General features: G+C 38.0%; 1 protein-coding gene across 2 annotated transcripts in view; it reads left to right on the top strand.

Moving 5' to 3' along the window:
* TOX3 (TOX high mobility group box family member 3) overlaps positions 1–27,037 on the top strand; it is a 123,179-nt gene that overhangs the window by 48,448 nt on the left and 47,694 nt on the right. For both annotated transcript variants that reach the window (XM_044271061.1, XM_044271060.1), the window contains exon 2: positions 24,730–24,795. In XM_044271061.1, coding sequence (XP_044126996.1) covers positions 24,730–24,795 — 66 coding nt within the window. The remainder of the gene's footprint in view (positions 1–24,729; positions 24,796–27,037) is intronic.

The following is a 27,037-nucleotide window of genomic DNA, read 5'->3' on the forward strand; positions in this document are numbered from 1 at the left end:
TATTAGGGTATGTCATCCAAATCGGTCAGCACTGTGTATAAGGAATCAGGGTGCTCGGTCGAAGGGTCGAATTCCCCAGTGAGCAAAGAAAGTAGAGGACCGGCACTCCCAAGTTGCTGTTTGGGGTGAACTTTATTGGTCACTTTTCAGCACTTGTAGTGCCTTTCTCCAACTGTGAGCAAGTGGCCACTTGTTCACAGTTTGAGAAAGGCACTACAAGTGCCGAAACGCGTCACTGACTGTCTAAAAAGTGAACAATAAAGTTCCACCCCACCAGCAACTTGGGAGTGCCAGTCCTCTACTTTCTTTGTACACCTATTAGGGGTCATTTGCGCTGGTCTTTGATATCCCCTGCACCAGTGGAGGATGTGCTTTATTTACAAAGTCGCACAGGTTTCGTCATAAATTAGGCACTTCCTGCCAGTCAGTGTGCCTAGATTGAAAACTACTCCAGGCCATGGAGTACATTTCAATCGTCACTTATGCCAGGAAACCGTGTAAATGATAGTAAATTTGCCGTGGCTAATGGACCAGCCCCTGTCATGCCGCCACTCCTCAAGGGCACGAAAACATGCCACCTGTGCCTAAATTTACACAGGCATTTAAAAATATGCAACTCTTTTTTGCCAAAAAACGGGTGTGTATAGTCATAATGAATGTCCACCATTTAATTCAAAGGATACGTGTGCTGTCCATGGAGAACATATCCATGATTCATTGAGATGTGAATTAGGCCTAAATGATGTTCCTTCCACAGGTACATATTCTTATTTCTATCCTTATGTTTTACATAATAACTGAAGGTGAATCAGTAAACATCTCCTTGTTATTTTCAACAATAAAAACATAAGAGGGACATTTATCAAGATGGGTGTTCTCTTTGCCAGTCATTATTTTCTCTTCGTATCTGGAGGATGTGCCTATTTTATACCAAAGTGCAGGCCATGCGCCAAAAAGAAGCCTACTGCAGCCTCCTAGCTTTCATAGATTTCTGTCTTCATGTCAGAAAACTAGTATGAATGAAGATACTGTAAATGCGCTTAGCCTGCTGGCTCCACTCCCTTCCGTCCTACGTTGAAATGCCACTTGCACCATAATTTTGTTCCACAGGTGTTTAAAAAGTAGCAAACACAGCGTTTGCAACTTTTTAATGCTCGAAAATTGGGGGGGGGGGGGGGGTAAATTCCCCCCAATTAGCCTGTTCAGTGATTATCACTTGATGGAACTTCTACTTTCAAAGAACATCTTGCCATCATATACTTGGTAATGCCTATTACGTATTCTGTTGGGCTTAGGATTGGTCTGACTCACCAGAATAGCAAAGGAACCTCTGGTAATAATGGGCCCTAAAGTTTCAGCAGAAGGCAACCCAATGTGGTGCTGACTTTTTGGAGCCAGTTACTTTCTACTAGGTTCTATTTCTTATGAATTAATAAAAAAATAACTTTTTAAAGGGATTCTGTCACCTCCCCTAAGGCAAAAAACGATTTAAAACCAGCCATGCAGCACAGCTTACCTGGATTAGGCTGTGCTGTTCAATCTTGAAATCCGTCCAGCAGTTAGTTCAAAAAACGAGTTTGATCAATGAGGAAATGCGTCCTGAAGGTGCCCAGAGGGGCGTTTTTTTCTTCTGAGAGAGCCCAGTCCCGCCCCTTTTTCAGTGCCCAGCCCGCCTTCCTTTTACTTCCTAACTGCCGCCTCCAGCCTGCCACAGCCTCCCCTTCCTCTCCTCCCCCTCCCTCTTGCCGAACGAAGTCTCGCACAGGCGCAGTACCCACTGAGGGCTGCGCCTGTGCGATCATCAGGAGACTGAGGGCGGCAGCTTCATCTTCGTCACTGGGCATGCGCCGAGCCCAGTGACGTCCGATGCTCGCTCTTCCCTGCTGAGGGAAGAGCGAGCATCGGACGTCACTGGGCTCGGCGCATGCCCAGTGACGAAGATGAAGCTGCCGCCCTCAGTCTCCTGATGATCGCACAGGCGCAGCCCTCAGTGGGTACTGCGCCTGTGCGAGACTTCGTTCGGCAAGAGGGAGGGGGAGGAGAGGAAGGGGAGGCTGTGGCAGGCTGGAGGCGGCAGTTAGGAAGTAAAAGGAAGGCGGGCTGGGCACTGAAAAAGGGGCGGGACTGGGCTCTCTCAGAAGAAAAAAACGCCCCTCTGGGCACCTTCAGGACGCATTTCCTCATTGATCAAACTCGTTTTTTGAACTAACTGCTGGACGGATTTCAAGATTGAACAGCACAGCCTAATCCAGGTAAGCTGTGCTGCATGGCTGGTTTTAAATCGTTTTTTGCCTTAGGGGAGGTGACAGAATCCCTTTAAACACCTGTGGAACTAAATTTTGACCATATTGTTGATAGGAATCACATGCGTAAAAATAACATCAGATTTTATGATGCAGTTAAATGTGGAAATGCAATTTTTCTGTAGATTCCTTCTTTTCTTAAGGGCCTAAGGAACCTCAGTCTGACACTGCATGGACTACCTGGTAATATGTGGTATACTAGTATAGATGTTTGAGTATCCGTTGAATTTTCAGAAATATGTTGCAGCTCTTGCAGGATCATCAGTATTAAAATAATTGTGTCGGCCCCATGATATTAGTTATACATAGCCCTGCATGTGTGTGGCTCATGTAAAAATAATGTGCCTCAGCACAAACCAGAAGCTATCCTGTAGCTTGAGGTTAAAAGTAAAAATGTCTCAGTGGGCTACTGTTAACTTATCACAATGTTGTAATTTGGATGGGTCAGTTTCAGCAATAGGGATACATTTTCTTGGTTATAGCTACTAGTCATACACTGTTATTCTTAACCTAGTTACAATATGGTAAACTTCTTGGAAAATGGAACTTGTAATGTTGTGAGCCAACACTATGTTCAGTGGGTTCACAGGCTTGACTGATATATCTCAGGCTGTTTTCATGCGCGTTTAACCCACAGTTTCATAGCTTTTAGGCCCCACAATGCAGTATATAAGCTAAGTGGTAAGGCTGCACATTTTGTGAGATGGCACCGACAACAGGGTCAAGAACCTCTTAATGAAGATAAATGAATGAGATTGTCCATGCTGGAGTTACATGTACCAGAAATTGCCCAGGTTGTTTGAAAGTGTGAAAGAAATTCACAGCTTCATTTATCAGTGTCATATTTGGACCTAAAGTAAGCTGATATTGGTCTCATTCCTTTCAGATGTATAGGTCAACCTTAATATTTATTAAAGTGGTAGAACATTTGTTTGATGGGTTTGTGTTAGGCAAGCAATAATAGGAAACCACTCAAGGGAAACCACAGGGAAAGTCCAATCTATTAATTCTATTTTCAGTCCTGAACATTTGTAGAGGGAGATAATGGGTGGCTGAAAGTGATAAAATATATGTATATATTTGTGTAATTCATTTTTTAAGGGATTGGTTGGTGGGTAATGGTACTCCTTAAAGAGGACTTATCACCAGGATTACATTTATCTGTTTTAATTGAAAAGTCACTAGTCCCACAAAAAGAAATTATATAAATACAAAAAATATGTGAAAACAGAAACTCTATATAGGTCTCTTGCCCAGTATGTAAGATCACCAAGAACAAAGCCAAGCATTGGATGGATGTTGTAAAAAACGTCACCATGGGACTCTGAAGCAGTGGAAACATGTTCTGTGGAGTGACAAATCACGCTTCTGGATCTCACAGACTGATGGATGCGTCTGAGTTTAGTGAATGCCTGGAGAACATTAGCTGACTGCATTGTGCCAACTCTAAAGTTTGTTGGAGGAGCAATAATGCTGTGGGGTTGTTTTTCAGAGTTTCACTTAGGCCCCTTAATTCCTGTATAGGGAAATCCTAATGCTTCAGCATACCAAGACGTTTTAGATAATTATATGCTTCCAACTTTGTGAGAAGCATACGGTTGTTTGTTTCCGCATGCCGGTGTTCCAATACACAAAGCAAAGTCCATAAAGGCATGGTTGGGTGAGTTTGGTATAGAAGAGCCCACACAGAACCCTGATCTCAACCTCAGGAACTAGAACAGATATTGCTAGCCAGATCCTCCTGTTCAGCGTCAACATCTGACCACACTAATGCTCTTTTGGATAAACGTGCAAAATGTTCCACAGACATACTCCAAAATCCTTGATAAATCCTTTCCAGAAGACTGGAAGATGTTTTAGTGGTAAAGGGAGGAATAGCCCCATAGTAATGGCAATGGATTTAGAATGAGATGTCGTAAAAGCTCCTATCTGTGTCCCAATACGGTGGCTATTGATGTGTTCACACAGCATACATTAATGACTAGCATAAAAATGCTAATATCCTTAGTAGATAAGTACAGGCTTTGTTTTGTGTCTAAGGTATATGCTGTTATTTCTTTATACTCTATATGCATATTATGTTGTGCAGTGAATACAAGTTACCTAACATTTTTCTATCAGTGATTTTTTTAAAACTATGTACTAAAGGGTCTTTTTACACAGACAGATTTATGCCTATAATGAGCTCTGATTGTCGATACAGAAAGTCGATTGTGCTTGTTCAATGCCATAACGACCCAGGACGAGAATGCTCGTCCTAAATTGCCGGTACATTGCGGCCCAGGACAAGCATTCTTGTCCTGCAGTCCTTCTGTTCCCCCATGTGCGGTGCCGCGGCAGGAATTCAGCTGTTACTGACAGCCGGATCCCTTTTGCATCCATCAGCATCGGGGATAAAGCCTATTCCGGTGGATGAACCCCTCATATGCCACGGTCAGCTCTGACCGTGGCATATTGGAGGTTTGCGCTCCCTCTCCTTAGCCATCGGGTCCCAGCGCTGCGGTGGCAGGAACCCGATGGTTGCCATGGCAGCCCCAAGCCATTCCAAGGCCTTGGGGCCCGGCATGTACATAGGCCTATGAGGCCTAGTCCCAAGGCTGGTTCTTATAGGCAAACTATCAGTGTATTACACTTTGTAATACACTCATAGTCAATACAGTACAATACAAATGTATTGTGCTGCATTGAAACAGTGATCAGACCCTGTAATGTTGAGGTCACATACTGGGACAAAAAAAAAATATAATAAAAGTGAAAAAAAGTGTTAACATTTTTTTTTTTAGTTTCTAGTTAAAAAACAAACAAACTTTTTCCATAAGAGACATATAAAATTGTAAAAAATAGAAAAAAACCCAGACATATTAGGTATCACCACGTGCGTAAGAACCTGCTCTATAAAAATATATCATGATCCACCCCATCTGGTAAGCACTATAAAAAAAATCAATAAAAACTGTGCTAAAAAAAGCAATTTTTTGTTGACTTACATCACAAAAAGTGTAATACCAAGCGATCAAAAAGTCATACACACCCCAAAATCATACCAATCAAACCGCCATCTTATCCCGCCAAAAATTTGACCCTACAGAGGACAATCGCCCAAAAAAATATATATATATATGGCTCTCAGAATATGGAAGACACTAAAACAGATTTTGTTTTGTTTCAAAAATGATGTTATTGTGTACAATTTTAAATAAAACAAAAAAGTAGACATATTAGGTATCGCCGCTTCAATAATAACCTGCTCTATAAAAATACCACATGACCTAACCCCTCAAGTGAACACCGTAAAAAATATAAAATAAAAACGGTGTCAAAAAAGCAATTACAAAAAGTGTAATACCAAGCGATCAAAAAGTCAAATCCCCCCTAAAATAGTACCAATTATCTCATACCGAAATAAATGAGCCCCTACATAGGACAGTCGCCTAAAAAATAAAAAAATAAACTATAGCTTTCAGAATATGGAGACACCAAAAAAATTCTAAAATGCTTTATTATGTAAAACTGAAACAAACAACCAAAAAAGTAGTCGGATTTGGTATTGTCGCATCCATAACAACCTGCTCTATAAAAATACCATATGACCTAACCTGTCAGATTAACACTGTAAATAACAAAAAATAAAAACTGTGCCAAAATAGCTATTCACAAAAAGTGGAATATAGAGCAACCAAAAATCATATGTACCCTAAAGGAGTATGAACAAAACTGCCACCTTATCCTGTAGTTTCGTAAATGGGGTCTCTTTTTGGAGTTCATTCTCTAGGGGTGCATCAGGGGGTCTTCAAATGTGACATGACAACTTAAAATTATCCCAGTGAAATCTGCCCTCCATAAACCGTATGGCGCTCCTTTCCTTCTGCGCCCTGCCGTGTGCCTGTACAGCAGTTTGTGACCACATATGGGGTGTTTCTGTAAACTATAGAATCAGTGTAATAAATATTGTTTTGTTTGGCTGTTAACCCTTGCTTGGTTACTGGAAAAAATTGATTACAATGGAAAATCTGCCAAAAAAAAGGGAAATTTTGAAGTTTCATCTCCATTTTCCTTTAATTCTTTCGGAACACCTAAAGGGTTAACAAAGTTAGTAAAATTAGTTTTGAATACCTTGAGGGGTGTAGTTTCTAAAATTGGGCCATTTATGGGTGGTTTCGATTTATGTAAGCTCCACAAAGTGACTTCAGGCCTGAACTGGTCCTTAAAAAGTGGGTTTTTGAAATTTTTAGAAAACTTTAAGATTTGCTTCTAAACTTCTAACCATTCTAACGTCCCAAAAAATAAAATGATCCAAAAATGTAGTAGACATATGGGAAATGTAAAGTAATAACTATTTTAGGAGGTATCACTATCTGTTTTAAAAGAAGGAAATTGCAATTTTTTCTAAATTTGGTATTTTTTATAAATAAAAATGACATATTTTGACTTGAATTTACCACCGTCATGAAGTACAGTACATGACGAGAACACTATCTCAGAATGGCTTGGATAAGTAAAAGCGTTTTAAAGTTATCACCACATAAAGTGACACATGTCAGATTTGCAAAAAATGGCCTGGTCTTTAAGGTGAAAAATGGCAAGGTCCTTAAGGGGTTAAATAACTTTTACACGTTTAGCTACATGAATGATTTAGTAATTATAATTGTTTTGTTGCCGCTTGTTTGCATTTTTGTTGGCAGCACATCCCCTAACAGTGATTGGGATCGTTCATTTGGCCTAAAATTGGCCTGTGTTAAAAGCCCTTAAAGGGGTTTTTCAGTTGTTAAAAAAATTATCCCCTATCCACAAGATAGGATATAACTATTAGGTTGGTGGGGCTCCTACCACTGGGACCCTTATGATCACAAGAACGAGTACCCCATATCCCTCGGAGCCCCCTGGAATAAATAGAATGGCAGGTCTGGCAGGCAAACTGATACTCCATTCTTCTCTATGGGAGATTCAGAAATGGCCAAGTGCCACACTCTACTGTCTCCAAACTCCCATAGAGATGAATGGAGCAGCAGTGTGCATACCATACTTCGTGCTCCATTGATTTTAGGGGGCTCCGAGGGGTATAGAGTAACCATTCTCTGATCAGTGGTGATGGGGTGGGGGGCACCGAAAATAGGACTCCCACTGATCTAATAGTTATGTCCTATCCTGTGTATATGGGATAACTTTTACCAACCATAATATCCCTTTAAGTATCCTTTTTCTTTTCCAGTTATAGCACTACTCTTGTCCCCAGGCTCTGCCTGGTATTGCAGCTGGGCATAATTTTTTTTATGTAGCTAAGACTCCAGGCTACCCCTTTAAAGGGAACCTACCACATTGAACATAATGTCTGAGCTGAAGTCTGCATGTTATAGAGCAGGAGGAGCCAGCTGTCAATCACTGATGGGACCGCCTCCTTAAATTTTAAACCCAAAAATAAGCAGGAATTTATATGCATGAAATACAAGTTATACTGAATCTTTTCCAATAAAACGATATATAAATCTGCTCAGCTCCTCTTGATTGAAACCAGCGCAGTGCGGTGACATGATAATGTCATCATGCCGGCCGATGTGATGACGTCATACGTCACCCCACGTGAGATTTTGCGCTGTATCTTCATGTTTATTTTTTCTCTCCCCTGCTATTTCAGGGTAAATTAATTTGTCACCACGAATCCAGCTTCGCAACTACTAAACAAATTTTTCCTGAAATTCGGATCAAAGTCAATTTGTTGGACTTCAGTTTGCTCATCGCTAATTATGATGTAACTCTTCTATATTAATCTAAGGTATACATCTGTCCTAAGAGCCGCAATTCACATTGAAACCTGCCCAAGGGCTATCTCATATCTATAGTCTCCGAACAGCGGAGGCAATAACTCGAGAGGCAAGTTTGATTTAATAACTTTCCTATAAAGTCCTGTTTTAATTGTAGCCTAAAATCCATTTTACTTAGCAGCTATTCCTTTCGATCCCTCCACACCGTCGGTCGCTATTTTGGGCGGGGGGGAAGCAGGTGTTACGATAAGTGCAAAGCAAACAACTCAGCCATATGTTTCTATAATTTAAATTAATTTGGTACAGTCATACTGTTAATCTTCACTGACTTGTTGATTGGCACTTTGCAGACATATTTCTGGATAGCACCCAATACCATTTTCTGCAGTTTTTCTGGCAGTAGCAAAGAGCAACATTTTCACAAATTGGAATCTTGCACAGCTCCGGGAACGCAGCCAAGATTTAAATTGGACAATAACCTCTGCTCTGTATATAGCTTCTATTCTTCAGCTGTGGGGAGAATGATTTGTTTAATGCAGTTAGCCTAGTAGCATATAATAGACTGATATATGAGTCACTCCCCGGCAACGTGTGTTTCTTAAATTTATATACATTGAACAACCGGTTTGCACTGTACCTGGCGACTATTATACAAACAATAACAATTAACTGTTCTAGAAACAGAAGCAGGCTCCAGTGAATCAGGAGATTTTCAGGACACTGTTTTGGAGACACATTGTCTTTTATTACTTTTCTTTTTTTGGTTGTGACTGTAAAAATTTTATTACCTGCTCTTTCATGTTCCTCATGCTCTGTGTTTACCAAAAAATAAACAGCGAAATAAACGGATCTACTAAAATAGAAATGGAAACAGATTAAGGTTTAGTCATTTACAACAGAGATTTTAAGAAAGACATAATCATAAAAGAGTCAGTTTCGCATCTTTTGGGTTGTCTATACTGGGTTTGTCTTTTAGTAGGTTAAATTGTAGAATCAAAGAGATTAGTTTCCATTTACCCTGTCTTTAAAAAATAATGATAAAAAAAAATGAACAGTGTATAAATCTATATCCCATGTTAGGGGCCTTCTACAAAAAGTGTATATCATATAATTGTTTTCACTGCAAATACTTTTAAAGGGAATCTGTCACTAGGGAATCGACCAGATAATGGTGTATAGGGCTAGCTCAGCTGAATGTTGTATTTCACTCATGGTTTCGTTGCTTCATTTTGGAGATTTTTTTTTTTAATCCACATGCAAATAAGCAGCTAAGAGAACCAAATGTGGGCCCAAGCCACTCTGTGAGCTGCCTCTTTCCTCTTCCAGATCCTCCTTATCCTTATTTAACTAAGCCAGGCAACATGACCATGCAGAAATTTGGCCTTTCAATTAATGAGCGAGAGGGGCAGGAAAAGGAAACAGGAGGAGCAAGGGTGCACAGAGTAGCTGCACCTAAATGCTTATTTGCATATGGATTAAAATACTTTTTCTAGAGACTCAAGCAATGGATTGCTAGGTGAAAGGAATCATTAGAATCAGCTGAGCTAGCCCTACACGGCATCGTGTCTGATTGAACAGTGAATTTCAAGGGCTCAATGGCACCACCCATGAGTCATTGTAAAACTGTGTAAGGCTACTTGCTTTTGCTAGATCCATCATGGATCAAGGAAAAGGCTTCCGTTAGTATAATACAACCGGCTGCATCCATTATAAACAGCTCCAGTTGTACTATCTATAAAATAACCTAGATGGATCCGGCACTAAAACCATTGTAAGTCAAAGGGCACAGGATCTGTTTTCTTTTGTGTCCGAGAAAATGGATACTACACCTTTGACTTACATTGTGTTTCATGCCAGATCCGTCTTGCTCTGTATCTCCTGATGCATTTAAAAATGCTGCATGCAGTGCTCTTGTGTGCATCATGGGAATGCAACAAAACTGAACGGAATGCAATCTGGTGCACTCTGTTCCGTTCAGTTCAGTTTTCTCCCCCATTGACAATAAACGGGGACAAAACTGAATAGTTTACCCCCGATTTTGAGATCCTATGACAGATCTCAATAATGGAAAGGAAAGGACAGATGTGAAAGAAGCCTTAGGTTGTGTAGTAGAGATAAGTGAATCCGTCAAAATTTGATTCAGCTTTGATTCAACTGAATTCTTCTTGAATTAAAGGTGCTCCAGTTGGCCTGGATTTTTTTTCTTTTTCAATTTTTTTTCTCTTTCTGTCTCCAAAATTTGCCCAAATCAAATGACCTAAATTCAGATCAAACTCTAAATTTTGTTTTAGGATTGATTTGCTCATCTCTACTGTACAGTGACTTCAATATTTCCCTAGAGAGAAAAAAATAGGCAAACTTGTGAGCATTGCCATAGCCTTATGCATTAGATAGAAGAGTAGTTACAGAGAGCACCTCCTACTCTGGAGGACTCTTTCTTCTGAGAATTGTGTAATATTTCCTGTACTTACTGTTTGATTCTCCCTCAGATTATAAATAATCACTGAGAATCAACGCAACATCCTTAGAATATGCCATAAATACCTGATAGGCTGTAGGTCTCACCTCTGTACATATCACTCAATTAAAGTCTATTTGTGTTATAAAAAGTACTAAGCAAGTAGTATTACAAAAAATGTAAAAAAAAAATGCCAACTTCAAAGAATGTGTCTTGTGACCCAACTGAAAGAAAATAAGAGATTATCTATTAATATAGTGAAAATTTCCATCATCACTGATATTTTATAAGACGTTTTTTATGTTATATTTTTTAATGATAGATTTTTCACATATGCAACAATCAATTGTCCGTACTGCACAAAATGTTAAGTTTGATATCTTCTAATGCCTATTAAAACAGCCAAGATTCAGTTAGATACATGAATTTATTTAATGTTTGCAAAAGCAAATTAAAGCCTCCTGACTTTCCATCTGGTAAAGGTATCTCTCGGTGGAATTTCTGCAATCATGAAAGTCCTAAGAAAAAAAGAAAACACGTATGTAATCACAATTTTCTATTCTGCATAGTTGGCAAAACCTTTTTCTTTTCTGTTACGAAATGCAAAGCCTTCTGTGACATATCATTATAAATTTATGCCGCAAGATTGATTCATGCAGATATCTGGATTTGATTCAAATGCTATTAAAGGCTTGTCATCTAAAATGTATAAGCTGCTATAATTTCCGACTCTGGGTGAGAAAATATAAGAAAATAGGCTTTTAACTCACAGTAATGATGTGTTGGCTAATGTACATTTCTGTAACACTGCCTATCTGCTATTAGATTGAAGCCACTTGAATTATACTGCATGCCATGTCTGCAGATTCCAACTGATATGGGCTATATTCATTACATAGCAGAAAATTACAGATGTAGCAAAAGTGAGTTTGTCATTCAGCACAACTTATCATTATGTCATTCCGTAGGGTAATGAATCGGTTTTCTTTTTATACTTTTACAATTAAAAGGGTTGACTCACCATAACAACTGTATGGTTGTTGGGGATCACAGCGCTTGGACCTTTCACAATCAACAGAATGAGGGTCCTAAGTCTACCTTTTGGCCATACACATTAGAAAAACTTGCTTTCCCCCAATAGTTATTTTAGTCATATAGCTATCTTAAAAAGGAGGCTTAGGGATTACATCAACATCCTTTAAAATAAAAATTGATGAAGGTGGCTGTAATTTTATAATGTATTTCTTTTAACTTTATTGCTCCTATCTTCCATTCTGGGCTGTCCATGCAGCTCTTTCTTATTTCCTGTGACTTGTCCATGGGTGGGGCAGTGATTGGGGAGTGTCTTTGGACCTAGCTGGGTGGGAGGAGCTATAAGCTAGCTGGTCATTATTAGGGTTGATACTGAAGCTGTGACAGAGAAATGAGAAATGCATTATGGGTTTGGTTGGACACAGGAACAGAAACTGCTACATATAAGATGGAAACAAACCAGAGAGATTGGTTTATATGCTGAAAACAGGTTAGGAAAATCCAAACTGAAAAAAGTATGGAGGAGATGTACATCAGGTAAGCAACTCTGAGCATATGTGTTAAAAACCATTGTAACCCTGGAACATCCCTTTAAGAGCAGGGCTTCACATTGACTTTTGGTCACCCCCAATAGTGGAAGAACACTATCGAATACTTTTTTTCATGAGTAAGAAAAAGTTGCAGAGGACACCCAGCTTAATTGCACTTAATTATCTTACTGAAGTTGTCCAGGTTTTGAAAAACTGGTGGCTTGCAGAAAAAGCATCACTCTTATCTACGGGCTGTGTCTGGTATTGCAGTTTAGTACTATTCACTATAATGCTTATGAGATCATTACCAGGCACTAGATTTGACCAAATCGATTGTACACAAATCAAATTCATCATGAATTTAGCCAAAAATGTTGGCAAATCCAAAATTTTTATGATTCATCCCACTCAAATTGACGGGCAAAGTTTTACAGATCAGAAAACAGAGGAAAAGGCATCTGCCACCAAAAGGGATAATTTTGGACCAATTTTAAAATAGTGCAGTGTGTTATTAAAGTGAACCTGTCACGAACATAGTGTTTGAGCTGCAGGCAGCATGTTACAGAGCAGGAGGAGCTGAGCAGATTTATATTTAGTTTTATGGGAAAAGAATTAGGAAAACTTGAAAGTTATTCATTTAAATTCCAACTCCTTATGGGTTTTAAAGTCAAGGAGGCGAGCCTATCAGTGATTGGCAGCTGTCTCTGTATACACAGTCATAGAGAAAATGCTGTCAATCACTGATAGGACCGCCTCCTGGACTTCAAAGCCAACAGCTATCAGCTATCTCTGTATACACAGTCATAGAGGGAAGGCTGTCCATCACTGATAGGACCGCCTCCTGGACTTCAAAGCCCAGAACGAGCAGGAATTAAAATGTATAAATTACAGGTTTTACTTAATCTTGCCACACTATATACTAAACAAACTATATATCAATTTGCTCAGCTCCTCCTGCCCTATAACATGCTGCCCTATATCATTTTTATGGTGACAGGTTCCCTTTAAATAGGTTGTTACCACCAGCTACCATCTGTTTACTCATAGCCATGTATGTCACTGTCACTTTGACATAACTAATGCTGTCTTGGAGCTTCGAATGTGTTGGATGCAGTCTTAGGAGACCCAAGAATGTCATACATGAATTTTCAGGGTGGATGGAACACTTCCGATTCGGGTCAAATTAGCTCGGACCGAATAGAATCAGACTTGACACGAATTTGGACAAGAGTGACATAGTTGTTTTATTATATTATTATATTTTTTTTTTAAAGAAGCAGACCCCGTTTTAACTCATGAGCTCACCTTGATGCTTAGACTTAGTATCAATGATAAATAACAACGTATGTATCTACTCCATTTTTATTTCAGCTGCTATAGCCCACCCGTCCTCAAATGCATCCGTCCCCATTAATTTCTCCAACCATCCTGCTGCATGTGACCCTGGGCCACATTGTAGGTTTTAAGCACGCAACAGCAGAACTAGTTCAGATTTCCATCTTTTAATTAGAAGGTGTATTGTTTGTATTGTCCTCCATCCACATGGATTCCCATCAAACTAGCTAAACCCAGCATTCATCATTAATTGAATATGTCATTTCATTCAATCAGCCGTTCTGTTCAACAGCGATTAGACAGTGACGCGGCTTGTTTTTCCATCAATGACCTTTTCTAAAGTGCAATTGAAATGACATGTTATAGGGAGTTATGTATATTTTGGACACATTCTAAAATATGTAAAGTGTGCAATTATGTTGAAATCATTGAATGGGCTAATTATGTATTCATTCCACACAAATTTTAATTTGAAAAATAAATCTAGTGACAAATTTTAGGGCTATTTAGTTACTTTGCCGATCTGTTATCAAAATGTTTGCACTGTACAGAAGGAAGGCGCAGCAGGGTGGAATATGTCATTTGACACAACTTATTGTCTTATGGTTTTGGTTTTAAATTTCAGTGCACAAACCATGTAACCCAGACTAAATGACAAAGGAAACATAATATTATGACCTAAATTTACTATTCATAAAATCTCAGAATAAGCTTATATTGCTCTGACCCTCCCTTTTTCTTTACACTGCGGCACCACTGGTTTAGGCATGTTTAAGCAGGTATATCATACCCCTCAATCCGTATTTTGTGGAAGCAGGTATATTGCAGGCCTCAATCAGTATTTTGTGGAAGCAGGCATATCAAACCCCTTAATCAGTATTTTGGGGAAGCCGGTGTATCGCTCCTCTCAATCAGTATTTAGTGGAAACAGGTATATAGAACCCCTTAATCAGTATTTTGTGGAAGCATGTATATCGCACCCCTCAATCAATATTTTGTGGAAGCAGGTATATCGCACCCCTCAATCAGTATTTTGTGGAAGCAGGTATATCAAACCCCTTAATCAGTATTTTGTGAAAGCAGGTATACTGCACCCCTCAATCAGTTTTTTTGGGGCAACAGGTATATCACAGCCATTGCAAATAGTTTTTCCAATAGCGCTTATCCCTCTATAGACCTGCGGTATCACAGCAGAACCACACATAACTGCTGCATAATACAAATTCACTATATACTTTCTATGTTAAAAAGTACATTATAAGTATATCACTCCCTTCAGTATATCACACCTATCGATAGCACACCTATACTAGTCCTTTAAAATGACTTTTCTGGCCCTATTAGCTAGCGTTTGGTGTCCCTAACAACCTGTCCTTGTTTCACAAAGCAATCTCTCCCTACACGGGCAAAACACAGAATGTAAAATGGCTGCCAGATTGGGTTTTGTTATAGGGTGGGGGTGTGTCCATGTGCTGAAACGTCTCAATTTACTGTCCTGTCCCACCTGATGTGTGTGTCATGGGTCAAAGTTCGGCGCAATGCAAAAGAAAATGGCGCCGGCGGACAATACTATGTGTTCACATGTTCGGCGAATCGCGAACACCAAAGTTCGCCGTAAAATGACCGCCGGGCGAACCGCAAAGCCATCTCAATTGCTTAATGTATACCTCCAATGGAAGCTTTTGAGATACTCCAATGTGTAGGCTCACATTGGCATTTGTTGGCCATTTATTCCCATTGTATCCATCCGTATAGAAAAGTATCATGCTATGCTTTCCAATAAACTCTTTAAGCATGCATTGGGTGCATGTGGCTCTATGGATATGTTCCATGTATGTGCTGAAACCGTTCCCGGTGCATACACCAAATGCGTTCACAAAATAAGATGTGAACAGATCCTTTGCCCTGTGCATAAGGCCTAACTTTGTTTCACTACTCATAAGATCAATTCTACCATCCTAGATAACAAACAAGCACTGAACCTTCAAATAGAGAATATAAAGTCCTTATAGTAGCCTAAAATTTATGTTAAAAATTACAGTTTTCAATATTTTCCAAATAATTATCTTTCTTCAATCTAAAGATTTACCAAAGAAAGAAATTTCAAGGTGGACTATTTGAAGTACTGTGTTTCTTGTTTCACACTTGGGGAAAAAATGAAACTTTCGAAATAAAACTCATTAAGAAAGAAAATACTCTTGATTCTGTCACATAAAGCTCATTGTGCTATATTGAGCGTACATCTGTCTCCTATATGTTGTGTTTACTACATCCAGGCCTTCAAAAGCTGTTCTGTTCTCAGGCTTTTGAGCGAGCATTGACTTTATGTCTACGTTCAGCCTCCGTTGTTGGGTTTTATGAAGAGCCTGCCAAATCTTTACAAGTCTACGTAGAATATTTATATAGATCTAAAGCTCAATGATCTCACAGAAATCTTGCAGCTATTTTCAGTAAGTGGCTTTTACGTCTGATTTACAATACACAGTTTCGGTTACATAATCCATGTTTGCTTTAATGGAGAAGTTGCTTTATTTAGAGTAATTACATTTATAAAGCGCTATCATATTACTGCTATCGTTGTTAGAAATATGTAGATTATGTATGCACTTTATTCACGATGATCCTGTAGACCGCTGTGGCTAGACATGGAGCTTTAAATATCTACTCTTAAAGAGTTGTGTAAGATTAGTAAATAGGATCTGTTTATATCAAATCCCTGGTGATTTAAAAAAAAATAAAAATCTTATTGCTATGTTTTGTTGTGTTCGCAGCATGAGTGATAGATGCAGATTCTATTTACTTGGTTTGAAGATTAACACATTGCTTTTGTTGGTGGGTTAAATGGGACAATCTAAGGATTAATGTGTCTGTAATACGATCGTTATTCTGTTTAAATATTTTATTACATACTTTTTAGTTGAGATGAGTAACTTTCTTAAAGTGGTCTTGTGGTTTGAATCAATACCTTTTAAAATAGGTAGCTGTAATTTTGTAATGTGTTTTATTTACCTTTTATTGCTCATATCTCCCGGGCTGTGGTCACATGACAATGTCCATGCAGCTTTCTTATTTCCTGTGATGTTATGTCTATGGGCGGAGCAGTCATAGGAGAAGTGTCTATGTAACTAGCTGGGTGGGAGGAGAAATGAGAAATGCATCATGGAATTGGTTGGATACGGCAACAGGAAGTACTTCAAATAGCATGTAAATGAACTAGGTCAATTTGTATAAAACATGGGGATAATTCAAGGGGCATTAAGCTCTTTCTGTTCTTTTTACGTGCAACCATTATTAGAAAACAGACCATCTTTCAGTGTAGTTTAGTTTTTATCACTGACCTGTTGAATTGCACAGGCAAGTCCTGCATGAAAAATGCAATACAATGCATGCCCTGCATCTGGCTGCAGTTTTAGCTCAGATCTATTAATTTCTTGCTTGAAAAATGCAAAAGATAGAACTTGCTTAGTTTTTTTTTTTTTCACCCAGAGCGAGGTGAAAAACACCCAAGTGCGGAAACTTATTAACTTCAATGGGCCATTTTTCACTGTGGGTGCTGTCCAGTTTAAACATGGACAGTACTTGCGCCTGAAACTCACATGTGTACATGAGCTCGAAGACTTTCTTTATACACAAGTTTGCTTTCTCACTTTTTTTCCCCACTAAAATAAATTCCCTAGAAACTGCTTGCATTTTTTCCCAAGCAGCATGCATTTTTATGGCTTATTTTTTTTACTTTTTTATCAAATGTATGTATGATGATTTTTTTTCTTTTCACACATTTTTTCCCCTATAGAGAAGGAGATGGAAAAACATAATTACATCAAGGACTTGAAAAGTAACAGAAAAAATACATGCTCGTTACAGAAGCACTTGTACTATATTAGTGACCCATGCCTGTCATTGCCCTACTACTTCAGGCAGGCACAGGCACCACCCCACTCACCCTGCATCTGTCCTAGGTCCAGTGCTTCGGCAGCAGGCCCTTGTGTTGGTACCTTCCTTCTATTGAGGATATTTGTCATTGACCTTCACCTTATTCTGCACTATTGAAAGGGTTAAACCCCCCTTTGGCTCTGTGTGCAGCTCCTAGGCTGTTTCTAATGTCAATCAACTTCATGTCAACCAACAGCTGTGCTGTTTGTCTCATTCTCTGCCTGAGCAATACATTTACTAGCTTATTACATCCTGCAAAGATGCTATAATCTGCTTGTTTGCCCATGTTCCAAATCCTGCCAGATTACCAAATTGTTTCCCTCTGCTGCCTGCCCTGACCCAATCTGCTGCCTGTCCTGACCTTTGGCCTGTTACATACTACAAGTTTTGTCTGATTCCTTGGTGCTTCCCACCAGTGTCTTTGACCTCTGTGGGTAAGCTGTCAACCACCCCAGTACTACTCCAGGAAGTAGCAGCCTGGTGGCTCCCCTGCAGCGAAGTCCAGATCCCTGCAAGTGTTAAAGGGTAAATACCAGGGGACTTCCGAGGTAAAATTGTTAGGTTTAGCCCAAAGTCAAACCTGCCTGTTGGTTTATGCAGTGGTTCTACACCCACTGCCCGTAACAGCTTGTAAAACTCAAAAATGCTGACAAAAATTAGTGGAAAGGTCGACTTACAGGAACATAGCAGTGTATAGTACTATCAGCTCATATTAACTTGTAGTTTAAAGATTCAGAAACTACACAGTCCAATGAATAGTTGGATATATTGCTGGCTGCAGCCAAAAGAGCTGGTTGTTGGGGATATGATGCGTCAAACTCCTACTGATCTGATATTGATGACCTATCCTGAAGATAGATCATCAGTATCTAAGCATTAGAAAATCCTGTCGACTTATACAGTATATTGTGCGAGTCCTCACACTTTTCCATAAAGTAGAATTCAGTATATAAAACTCTTTTTTATAACTTGTCCTTTTTGTTTTTTAGTTTTTTTTTATTTGTGCCTGACAGACAATTTATTGGAAACAGAGAAAGCATTGGAAATGAGTATAAATCATTGGGCACCCTAGAGCAGAGTTGGTTGTTATATACTGATATTTGTAATGCTGACTTTCAATTATTGTCACCCAGTCACTTCACATTCACCAGTTAAACATTTGTTTTTTGTCTGAAATAACACAATCAAACATATAGACCAGAGGGAGAAACATATTGTTCCATTACAGAATGGTTTTGTTTCTTGTACACATGAAAAAGGTACCTGGTTACGTTCAGAACATTGAGCTCTGGAGATGTTTTGTTAAACAGATCAATTTTCCTGCTGCTGGGACATAATACATCAGTTTATTTATAACCTATTCCAGGAGCTGGTGGACAACACAATGTAATGTTTCTTCGGTATGAACGCTACCAAGATTTATTTAGTTAGGGAAAATGACAAGCCGAAAGCATGGATCATTATTTGACTGATAGTTATCTGCCCAAGAGAACAATTATACACATGTGCCTTACTGATCGCAAATAGTAAATACGATCCCTTGTGTTAAAATAAAGGTATGGTTTTATTATTATTATTATTATTATTATCATTTTTCTTATTATTATGTGCCATTAAAGAGGTTTTCTAGGAGTTCACTATTAATGACCTATCCTTAGGCTAGGTCATCAATATCTGATCGATGAGGTTCCAACACCCAGAACTGCCACCACTCAGCTGTTTAAAGAGGAAGTGGTGCTTCGGTGAGCTCTGTAGTCTCCTCAGCGCCATTCATTGTATAGTGGCTGTGCTTGGTATTGCAGCTGAGCCCCATTCACTTGAATAAGACTGAACTGTGCTTAGGCCATGTGACCGATAAATGTGATGTCACTTGTCTAGAAAGAGGCTGCAGTGGTCACCGGACTGATCGGCAGTGGTGCTGGGAGTCAGAGCCCCACCAATCAGATATTAATGGCCTATTTTTAAGATAGGCAATCAATATTCGACTCCCACCAAATAAAACTTTAATATGATAATTTAGGAATGACCAAAGGGATCTTTCCAATTTACAATAAAATTCATAATCCTCCCACTAAAGCGGTTGTATGCATCTTTTTTATGCCACATTTATAACTGTATGGTTCCATATTGTACTTCTGTATATCTCCAGTTACAGTCATAGATTTTTTTTTCTCCTATATTTATACAAAATCTCAAAAAAATTTGCTATGCTCTGCTAGCTGTATGAAGGTAGTCTTTTGGGCAGATTTAGTAATCCTATAGATGGTGTAAACTTAGGCTCTCCAGACTTGCACCAGATTTATCACAGGGGCTAGATGGTAAATTTGGTTATTTGGGATCCTTCCCTTTATATGTAGTCTATTTTTTAGGAATCAATTGCTAATATTTTTATGGCATGCAAACATGGGAGATAATACAAGGAGCTGGCATTTGGGGCCAACCTTGGGGTCTTTTACGTTTCTTCTAACTTGCTTTGAAAAGAAACATTTCAAATATTTCATCTCTTTATTTGAATTCTATTTCCCATAAATCTTTTTTATGGAGTCTACTTATTTAATAAATGCATAAATCAAGGAGCATAAAAGCATCACATGCTCCTTTCCAGGCAGTATATTATCTTCCTAGCCTATAAAGAGTCCTATAACTGCCAATGGGTATCTTTCCATTGATGGATACACTGATTAGCTTTGCGACAAAGCAGATGTAATGAAGAACAAGAGAGGATGTATGTTTCCATTTTACCTCATTTAGAAGTATATAAAATTATTGGTATGTGTTCTGGTAGTGGTTCATAAAAATGAGCCGTCTTTTATAAAGCTACCGAGCTGCAACTGACATAATAAACAAGTCCTGTGTGCGTGGAATAAGCTGCAAGGTAATTAAAAGAAAACCACATGCAGAAAATATGGGCATTTGCTTTTCTTAACAGCTGAGAGCTCTTGGATCCTAAGGGGAATCTGCTTACATTCCAGCGAAGCTTATGTCTTTTGTGAATCCTTTTTAATCATCCCTGAGCCAACCACAATATTATTCTTAAGTAAAAGAGAGCTCCTGCCAGGAAGCTGTAAGATATATACGTACGTCCCCAGCTGATCACACTGCTCCTAAATTATAAGCTATTAATTATAGACTGATAAAGATGCAGAAGATATGTCACAGTACTTCAGGTGGATGCTTTTCAAATTAGACGGACCATTGGAACCACCTGCTAGTCTAAATGCTGAGGGCCTCATATCCCTCATCAGTACATTGCAGTGTTAACATTGTTACCAATTTTCCTAATTTCTCCAGGGCAAATACTAATTAATGGATATAGTTCGCAGCTGATTAGCAGTAGTTTCTCCAGTAATTACATTCGCATGCTAAGTGCTAACTGTTCAGAAGAGTATTCCTAACCCAGTTCTTATTTCACTGAAAGACTAATTTGTTTTCTGAATTGTTCTGGCCCTTGAGATAATAGCTCCTTTTTATTCCGGTTTTCAGCCATTGTTACGCCTTGCAGATGTTTTTTTTTTGTTTAATTGAGTTTAACCTTTAAAGATGTTTTTGCTGTTGCATCGATGTTTACATTTCATAGGTACGAGACCTGTCAAATATGAGGACCTCTGTGCCATAAAAAAAACTAGCTTGCTAAAAGTCCCAAATCTCATAACTCTTACTGAGATCCATTGACCCTTCATCATATCGACTTTTTGGAGCTACACATTTAAGAAGACAATTATTCTGACAGTGTAAGGAAAGAAATGGAATAGATACAGCTGAAATCAATGATATTCCAATGTTTAAAATTTGTTACAGCTGAAATCTTTGGCCTTCTGAAGCCTCCTAAGGTAGGGCTTTATAAAATGAGGACAGAAGTTGGCTACTATATAAAGAAGAGTGTCCTTGGCTATTCTCAGCTTCAGCCCAATACATTGTTTTATAAAGTGATGTAGTTTAGTCATCTATAACATTTTTATCTTAAAATCTATTGAACATTTTTGTTATTGCCACCAAAATAACCACACACAAAAGGAAGATATACAACTTGTGAGCATGAAATTCAATGATTCTTGATTTTCCTATTCACTAGTTTTTCTGCTTGTTGCCTTCAATACTAGGAAATGTTTTCCACTTTATTTTCATCTTTAGCTATTCTAATCATCAGCTATGGGAATGACGCAATCAATTGGATTTAAGATTCAATTTAGGTTGTGTTTAGCATGGGTTATTCCCATCCGACTTCCTCATGACCACCTTGAAACTATGGAAGAAGCATAAGGGAGGTTCCACCCTCCTCCTCTATAAGGGATGGGGAGGTAGGGGGCAGGAATTCTATTTTGATAATTTATTTGTTTAGGCGGTCAACTCGCCATTATTTAAGATTGGTGTATATATCGGTGTTGAATGACCACAGTAAAACTAGATTTTGAGGGCCTAGCTATCAATAATGGTGGGTTAGAGTAAAGACAGATGGGCTGCTGCCATGCACGGCCTAATACCCACCCATATGTAAGAGCTTTGTAGTAAAGTGTGTAGCCATTGGCCACTGCAGGTAGGTGAGGTTTCAACCTGCATGCTGCATCCAGAGTGTCTGATCTTACCCCTATTGTGGTTCATGTAATAATTCTAGTGCCTGTTACCTTGTTGAAAAACTGGAAAGCCATACAAAGTAATGAATTTTATTATTTTAAAAAATATATATTGGTATGCTTGCCCTCCACTAGAGAGCTGTCAAATATGGATTTGGAAAAAGTAAAACTGTCATCTCCTGCAATATAGTTCCAATTATCTTTAATTATGTATTCTAGAAATGATTTCTGCCAGATAGCAGGTGACTTACTTTTGTATTATGGAAGAATGGCAAGCAACTACTTAAGACCTATCAGTGATTACAGATGTTGGTTGTCAGTCAACTAATTACAGACATCATTATTATAATTATTGTAGCCATCAACATCACATCTAATTGCCTTGATGGCATCACTTCAGGACTTCAAATCATAATCTGTTGTTTCTTATTAGAACATTGATTAATAAACTAGACTAGAAATACATTATGGCATTCATTTTTAAGAATATCTGGAAATTAAAAATAGAGCCCAAATTTCAATAAACCATGTTTTAGTTATGTGTAATGATCGACATTTTAATAATCTCCTTTTAATATGTAACCTCTTGTTTTCTGTACAGTATCTCATACAGTTATTAGGCATTGCTGGTAAAATGGTGGCCACACAAAATATTAACACATTGAACACAACTTGGCAATTTTCACTTAAGGGTGTACTCACTTTTGTTGCCAGCAGTTTAGACATTAATGGCCGTGTTGAGTTATTTTGAGAGCACACCAAATTTACATTTATACAAGCTGTACACTGACTACTTTACATTGTAACAAAGTGTCATCTTCGTGTTGTCCCATGAAAAGATATAATAAAATATTTACAAAACTGTGAGGTATGTACTCACTTTTGTTAGATACTGTATATTATGCCTAATGTAAATGACCAGCTTTAAGGTGTAGTGATTGGGGGGGTCCTTCACACTGCACCCCTGCCAATCGGCTGTTCTGCAGTAGCTCCAGCACCAGAAATACACTGGTCCATCTATTTTGAAGTAGACCGAGCTGTAACATTCCAGGGCCAGGTTCTGGTTGTGGGACTAACTGTAAAACAGTTGTATAGCAGGGGTGCAGGGTGTCAGATATTGATTGCCCATCATTTGTAAAGGGTTGGAAAACCCTTTCAAGACTTTAGTTGTACTGCGTTGCCATAGAGGTGCAACTGTTAATAATGGTTGTTTGCATAATTTTGTCCAGCAGATGTGTAGACCTCAATTTTTTATTGTGTTTTGCTTATTAGATATGATATTGTGCAATATGTATATTAGTGTGCAAACGTTTTGTGAAAACATGAAAAGATTTCAATAACTGGTCCAGGGTTGGAATATGCAATTTTTTTTCGAAGTCTCTCAAACTTTAAGACAGTCCTCACCTGTGTGATGCCCTATTAGTTGTGAGGGGAACAGATTTATAATTAATTCCTTTTCTTTTTGCTTATGTGTGGGTTATATTGGTTACCACATTAAGTACTAATTTGCCATGATTTTTGTGGTCAGATTATATTTATTTTCTTGGGGTACTTGATGTTTGGATGAGGATGAGTTTTTTGTATAATTATTTAACAAAATAAACTTGCCTAGACATAGCAGTGGATTCACTAAAACAGAAGGTTTCCAGAAAGGATAATGAGGCTTCTGTTATGGTCTTCTTTGGCATCTGTAATAAAAAAAAAATGAGGATAATTTTATTATTTGGGTGCAGAAAAGTTGCAAATTTTGTCGAAAGTCTAAAAAAGTGTGAATTTTTAGCTTTCTCAACTCTGCCACTTTTACAAAGTGTGGTCAGTAGGAGTGGCCACCAGAAAGACCTCTGTGGCTTGACTCATTGAACAACATATAGAAAACAGGTATACATTACACCAAAAATCTACTGAGTAGTTTTCAGTTCTGGCACACAGACAGCAAAAGAAGCAACAATGCTGCATCCAGCAAGGTTATTACTACTGGTGTGTGAAACGCTGGACTTTGGTAAATGACCCCATTGTTTTTACTAGCCATAGACACGAGACGTTTACTAGCAGAATTCACAAGAGATATATTAAAAGCATTATGTCTAAAAGTCATTTATTGAGCAGGATGTATTTCAGCTCATCTGACTTTAAAGAATTGACTGAGATAAGGAGAACCAGTAGTTTTCATGGTCTAAGGAAATAATATGCAGACTTGACCAAGCCAACGGATATGTTAATAGGGAGATCAAGTGAAGATGCCTGTTGGTTGACCGCTAGCCTTCATTTCAGGGTGTTACATTTACAATTCTGTATTTTCATATGTTACATTACATTACATTACAGTACAGTTGGAAAAAAAAAAGACATAAGTCCATTAAGTTAAACTTAGGGATGGGTGGGGATGTGAATTTTAGGAAAACGGAGTGAGAACTTCATTATGTAAGTAGCCCTCCATCTCTTTTAAGCATATTTTGGATATATTAATGTAAATTGTGTAGATTTTATACTTGTGTGTGTGTGTGTTTATATATATATATATATATATATATATATATATATCTATATATAATAATAATGATGGATTCAGAATTTTATGCATAAAATATTACCCCATTGGAGTGGAACATGGTAATTACATTTCTAATATAGGCCGACTTGCCTGCATGCTTTCAGATTTGTGTTCTCTGAGAAACAACATCTATCTTCCAAGATATGATGGATGAATAGAAATGTTTGTTATTGCTTGTTTGGATCATTACGAGCTGAAATATATCAAACTCCAGATTTGCTAAGCAAACCAATCTTCTTTTCCTCTTTCTTTTTCAGTTTGGAAATAATAACAACTACATGAATATGGCAGAAGCCAATAATGCATTCCTTGCTGCAAATGAGGTAGGTGTACTTTTTATCTCTTCTCATATACATCTGCTTGCTTAGATAATTTAGCAGACAGGGGATAAATAAGATTGAAACTCTGCATCTGAATGTGTTTCATAGAGCACAAAATAAAGACTTTAATGAGAAAGAAAATAACCTGACAGTACTACATTACCACTCAATTTAGCTGGCCATAATGTGGTTACGCCTGTAGCATGCCAATGCAGGAGGCACTTGTCTAATGGGAAATCAAGCAATGTACATATAGGGGTGCTATTCTGACAATTACTGATCTATGGATTTAAAAGAGTTTAATTGTTTAGGCACTTTATTAGTTAGATAGACTATTATCTATCTTTACCTATCATTTATCTTTATAAGAATAATATCTTATGAGTGTAATAATAATTACATAATGTATTTATATTCTATTTATATTAAAGTTTTCTTGATGGTAGGCTGTCTAGACCATTGTTGTAGGCAGCTGGCCAGTCTTCAATTAGGCAGTACATGGTGCTGGATGGGTGCCAGTAGGGTCATTCTTAAGCCACTGTGTCCTGGCCAAGGTATTTATATAATGGAATGAAGCTCCAACTATGAAATTACTTATCTGCGTACAAGTGTAAATTAGCAGTGCTCCTTTCTACTCCTAGGGTCCCTGAGATCAGCAGTTGAGAAATTACAGCATATACTGTTCTCTGGTTTCTTAGAAAATTACCCTTATAATCTGCACAACACTATAGTATCTCTCATACACTCTTCTCAATTTGTTACAATTTTGTTTGGCAAGTCAAATACTTAATGAATAGGAATGTTGCAATCTTTTATTTTGTTGCAATCCTTTTTATTACGTTTAGCCTTAGTGGTACTAAGTCTTACTGTACCTTTGTAGTAAATTTGTTGCATGTTTATCCCACACAGTACATTTTGGTAAGAAATTCTTCTGGTATGGGAGTGTCCCAATTCAAATAAAGTACAGTAGATATGCTGATCAATAGGACTGCTTTAAAATTAGCATTCCAGTCACTTGTTCCATCTATTCTATGACCATCAAGACTTGCTTAGATAATCGAATAATGTTTGGCATGGGGCCCGGCATTTATTTGTGATAATGAACATAGAACCCCATCTGTAAGGATAACATAATGTTTCATTCTGTAGAATTTCTTCCTACATTTGAATCGAGCATTGATGAAAAGTCCGCTGCTAGCAGCTGTTAAGAGACAATTTAATTCCAGCTGTGATAATTCACCGTGGCAGACATAGGCTGTTATATGTTGATACAACAACCTCTCTACATTTGCATTTTTATCAAAAGGAACAAATGTTTTCAACGTTTCTGTACAGATGGCATTCAACCATCTACACCCTGGTTAATGTGTTTTTTTTTTATATAGCTTTTTTTATTTATTTAAAAGCATAAATATTTAAATGCATGCTATAGGCTCCAATCATAAGGAAATGATGCTAGATACGACTTTTTATTTTTACCTATAATGATTGCTTTTTGAATTACAGAGATTGAATTGTTCTTTTTTGTATTTCATACCTTTCCTTGTTTGATTATAATCTGATTATTACAGTGTGCAGCTTTATGGCAGATGGAGTTTTATTGTGCTTTAATGTTTACTTTGTTTCTTTGTGCAGAAACAGCAGTGGACTGATGAATGTTTTAAGGTACGCTTTTGTTTCATATCTTTTCTTATGATGCTCTTTTTACCTAGGAATTTTTTGCACAATTCTCACTTTTTTTTACTAACCTTAAAGGGGTAATAATTATATTTTATGTACTGCCTCCTGAAAAAGAAGATTCATATTTACCTGCTCCATGCTGCTCCCGTCCTCCACTGTGTCCATCTTCCAGTCCATGAAATGTTTACATCTGTTTGGCCATGGGAATGGGCACATCCACAGCTCCAGCCAATGACTGGCTTCAGTGGTGAAGTGACAATAAGCAGCATGTCATCATTCAAGTTAGTCATTGGCTAGAGAGCTGCATGTGACCATGCCCATGGACAGCCAAATGTAAATAGTGTGTGGACTGGAAGATGGAGACAGTGAAGGACTAGTGAAGCATGGAGCAGCTAAGTATGAATCTTCTTTTTTAGGAGGCAGGCTGGGGGCATTATATAATATATCATAATTACCAGAAAAAAACCTTTACACATACAGTATGTGTAAATATATATATATATATATATATATATATATATATATATACAGAGGAAAAATGGCGGCACTGGCTATGAATGGAAAA

This window comes from Bufo gargarizans, chromosome 10 (genome assembly GCF_014858855.1).
Source record: "Bufo gargarizans isolate SCDJY-AF-19 chromosome 10, ASM1485885v1, whole genome shotgun sequence".
NCBI classification, from domain to species: Eukaryota; Metazoa; Chordata; class Amphibia; order Anura; family Bufonidae; genus Bufo; species Bufo gargarizans.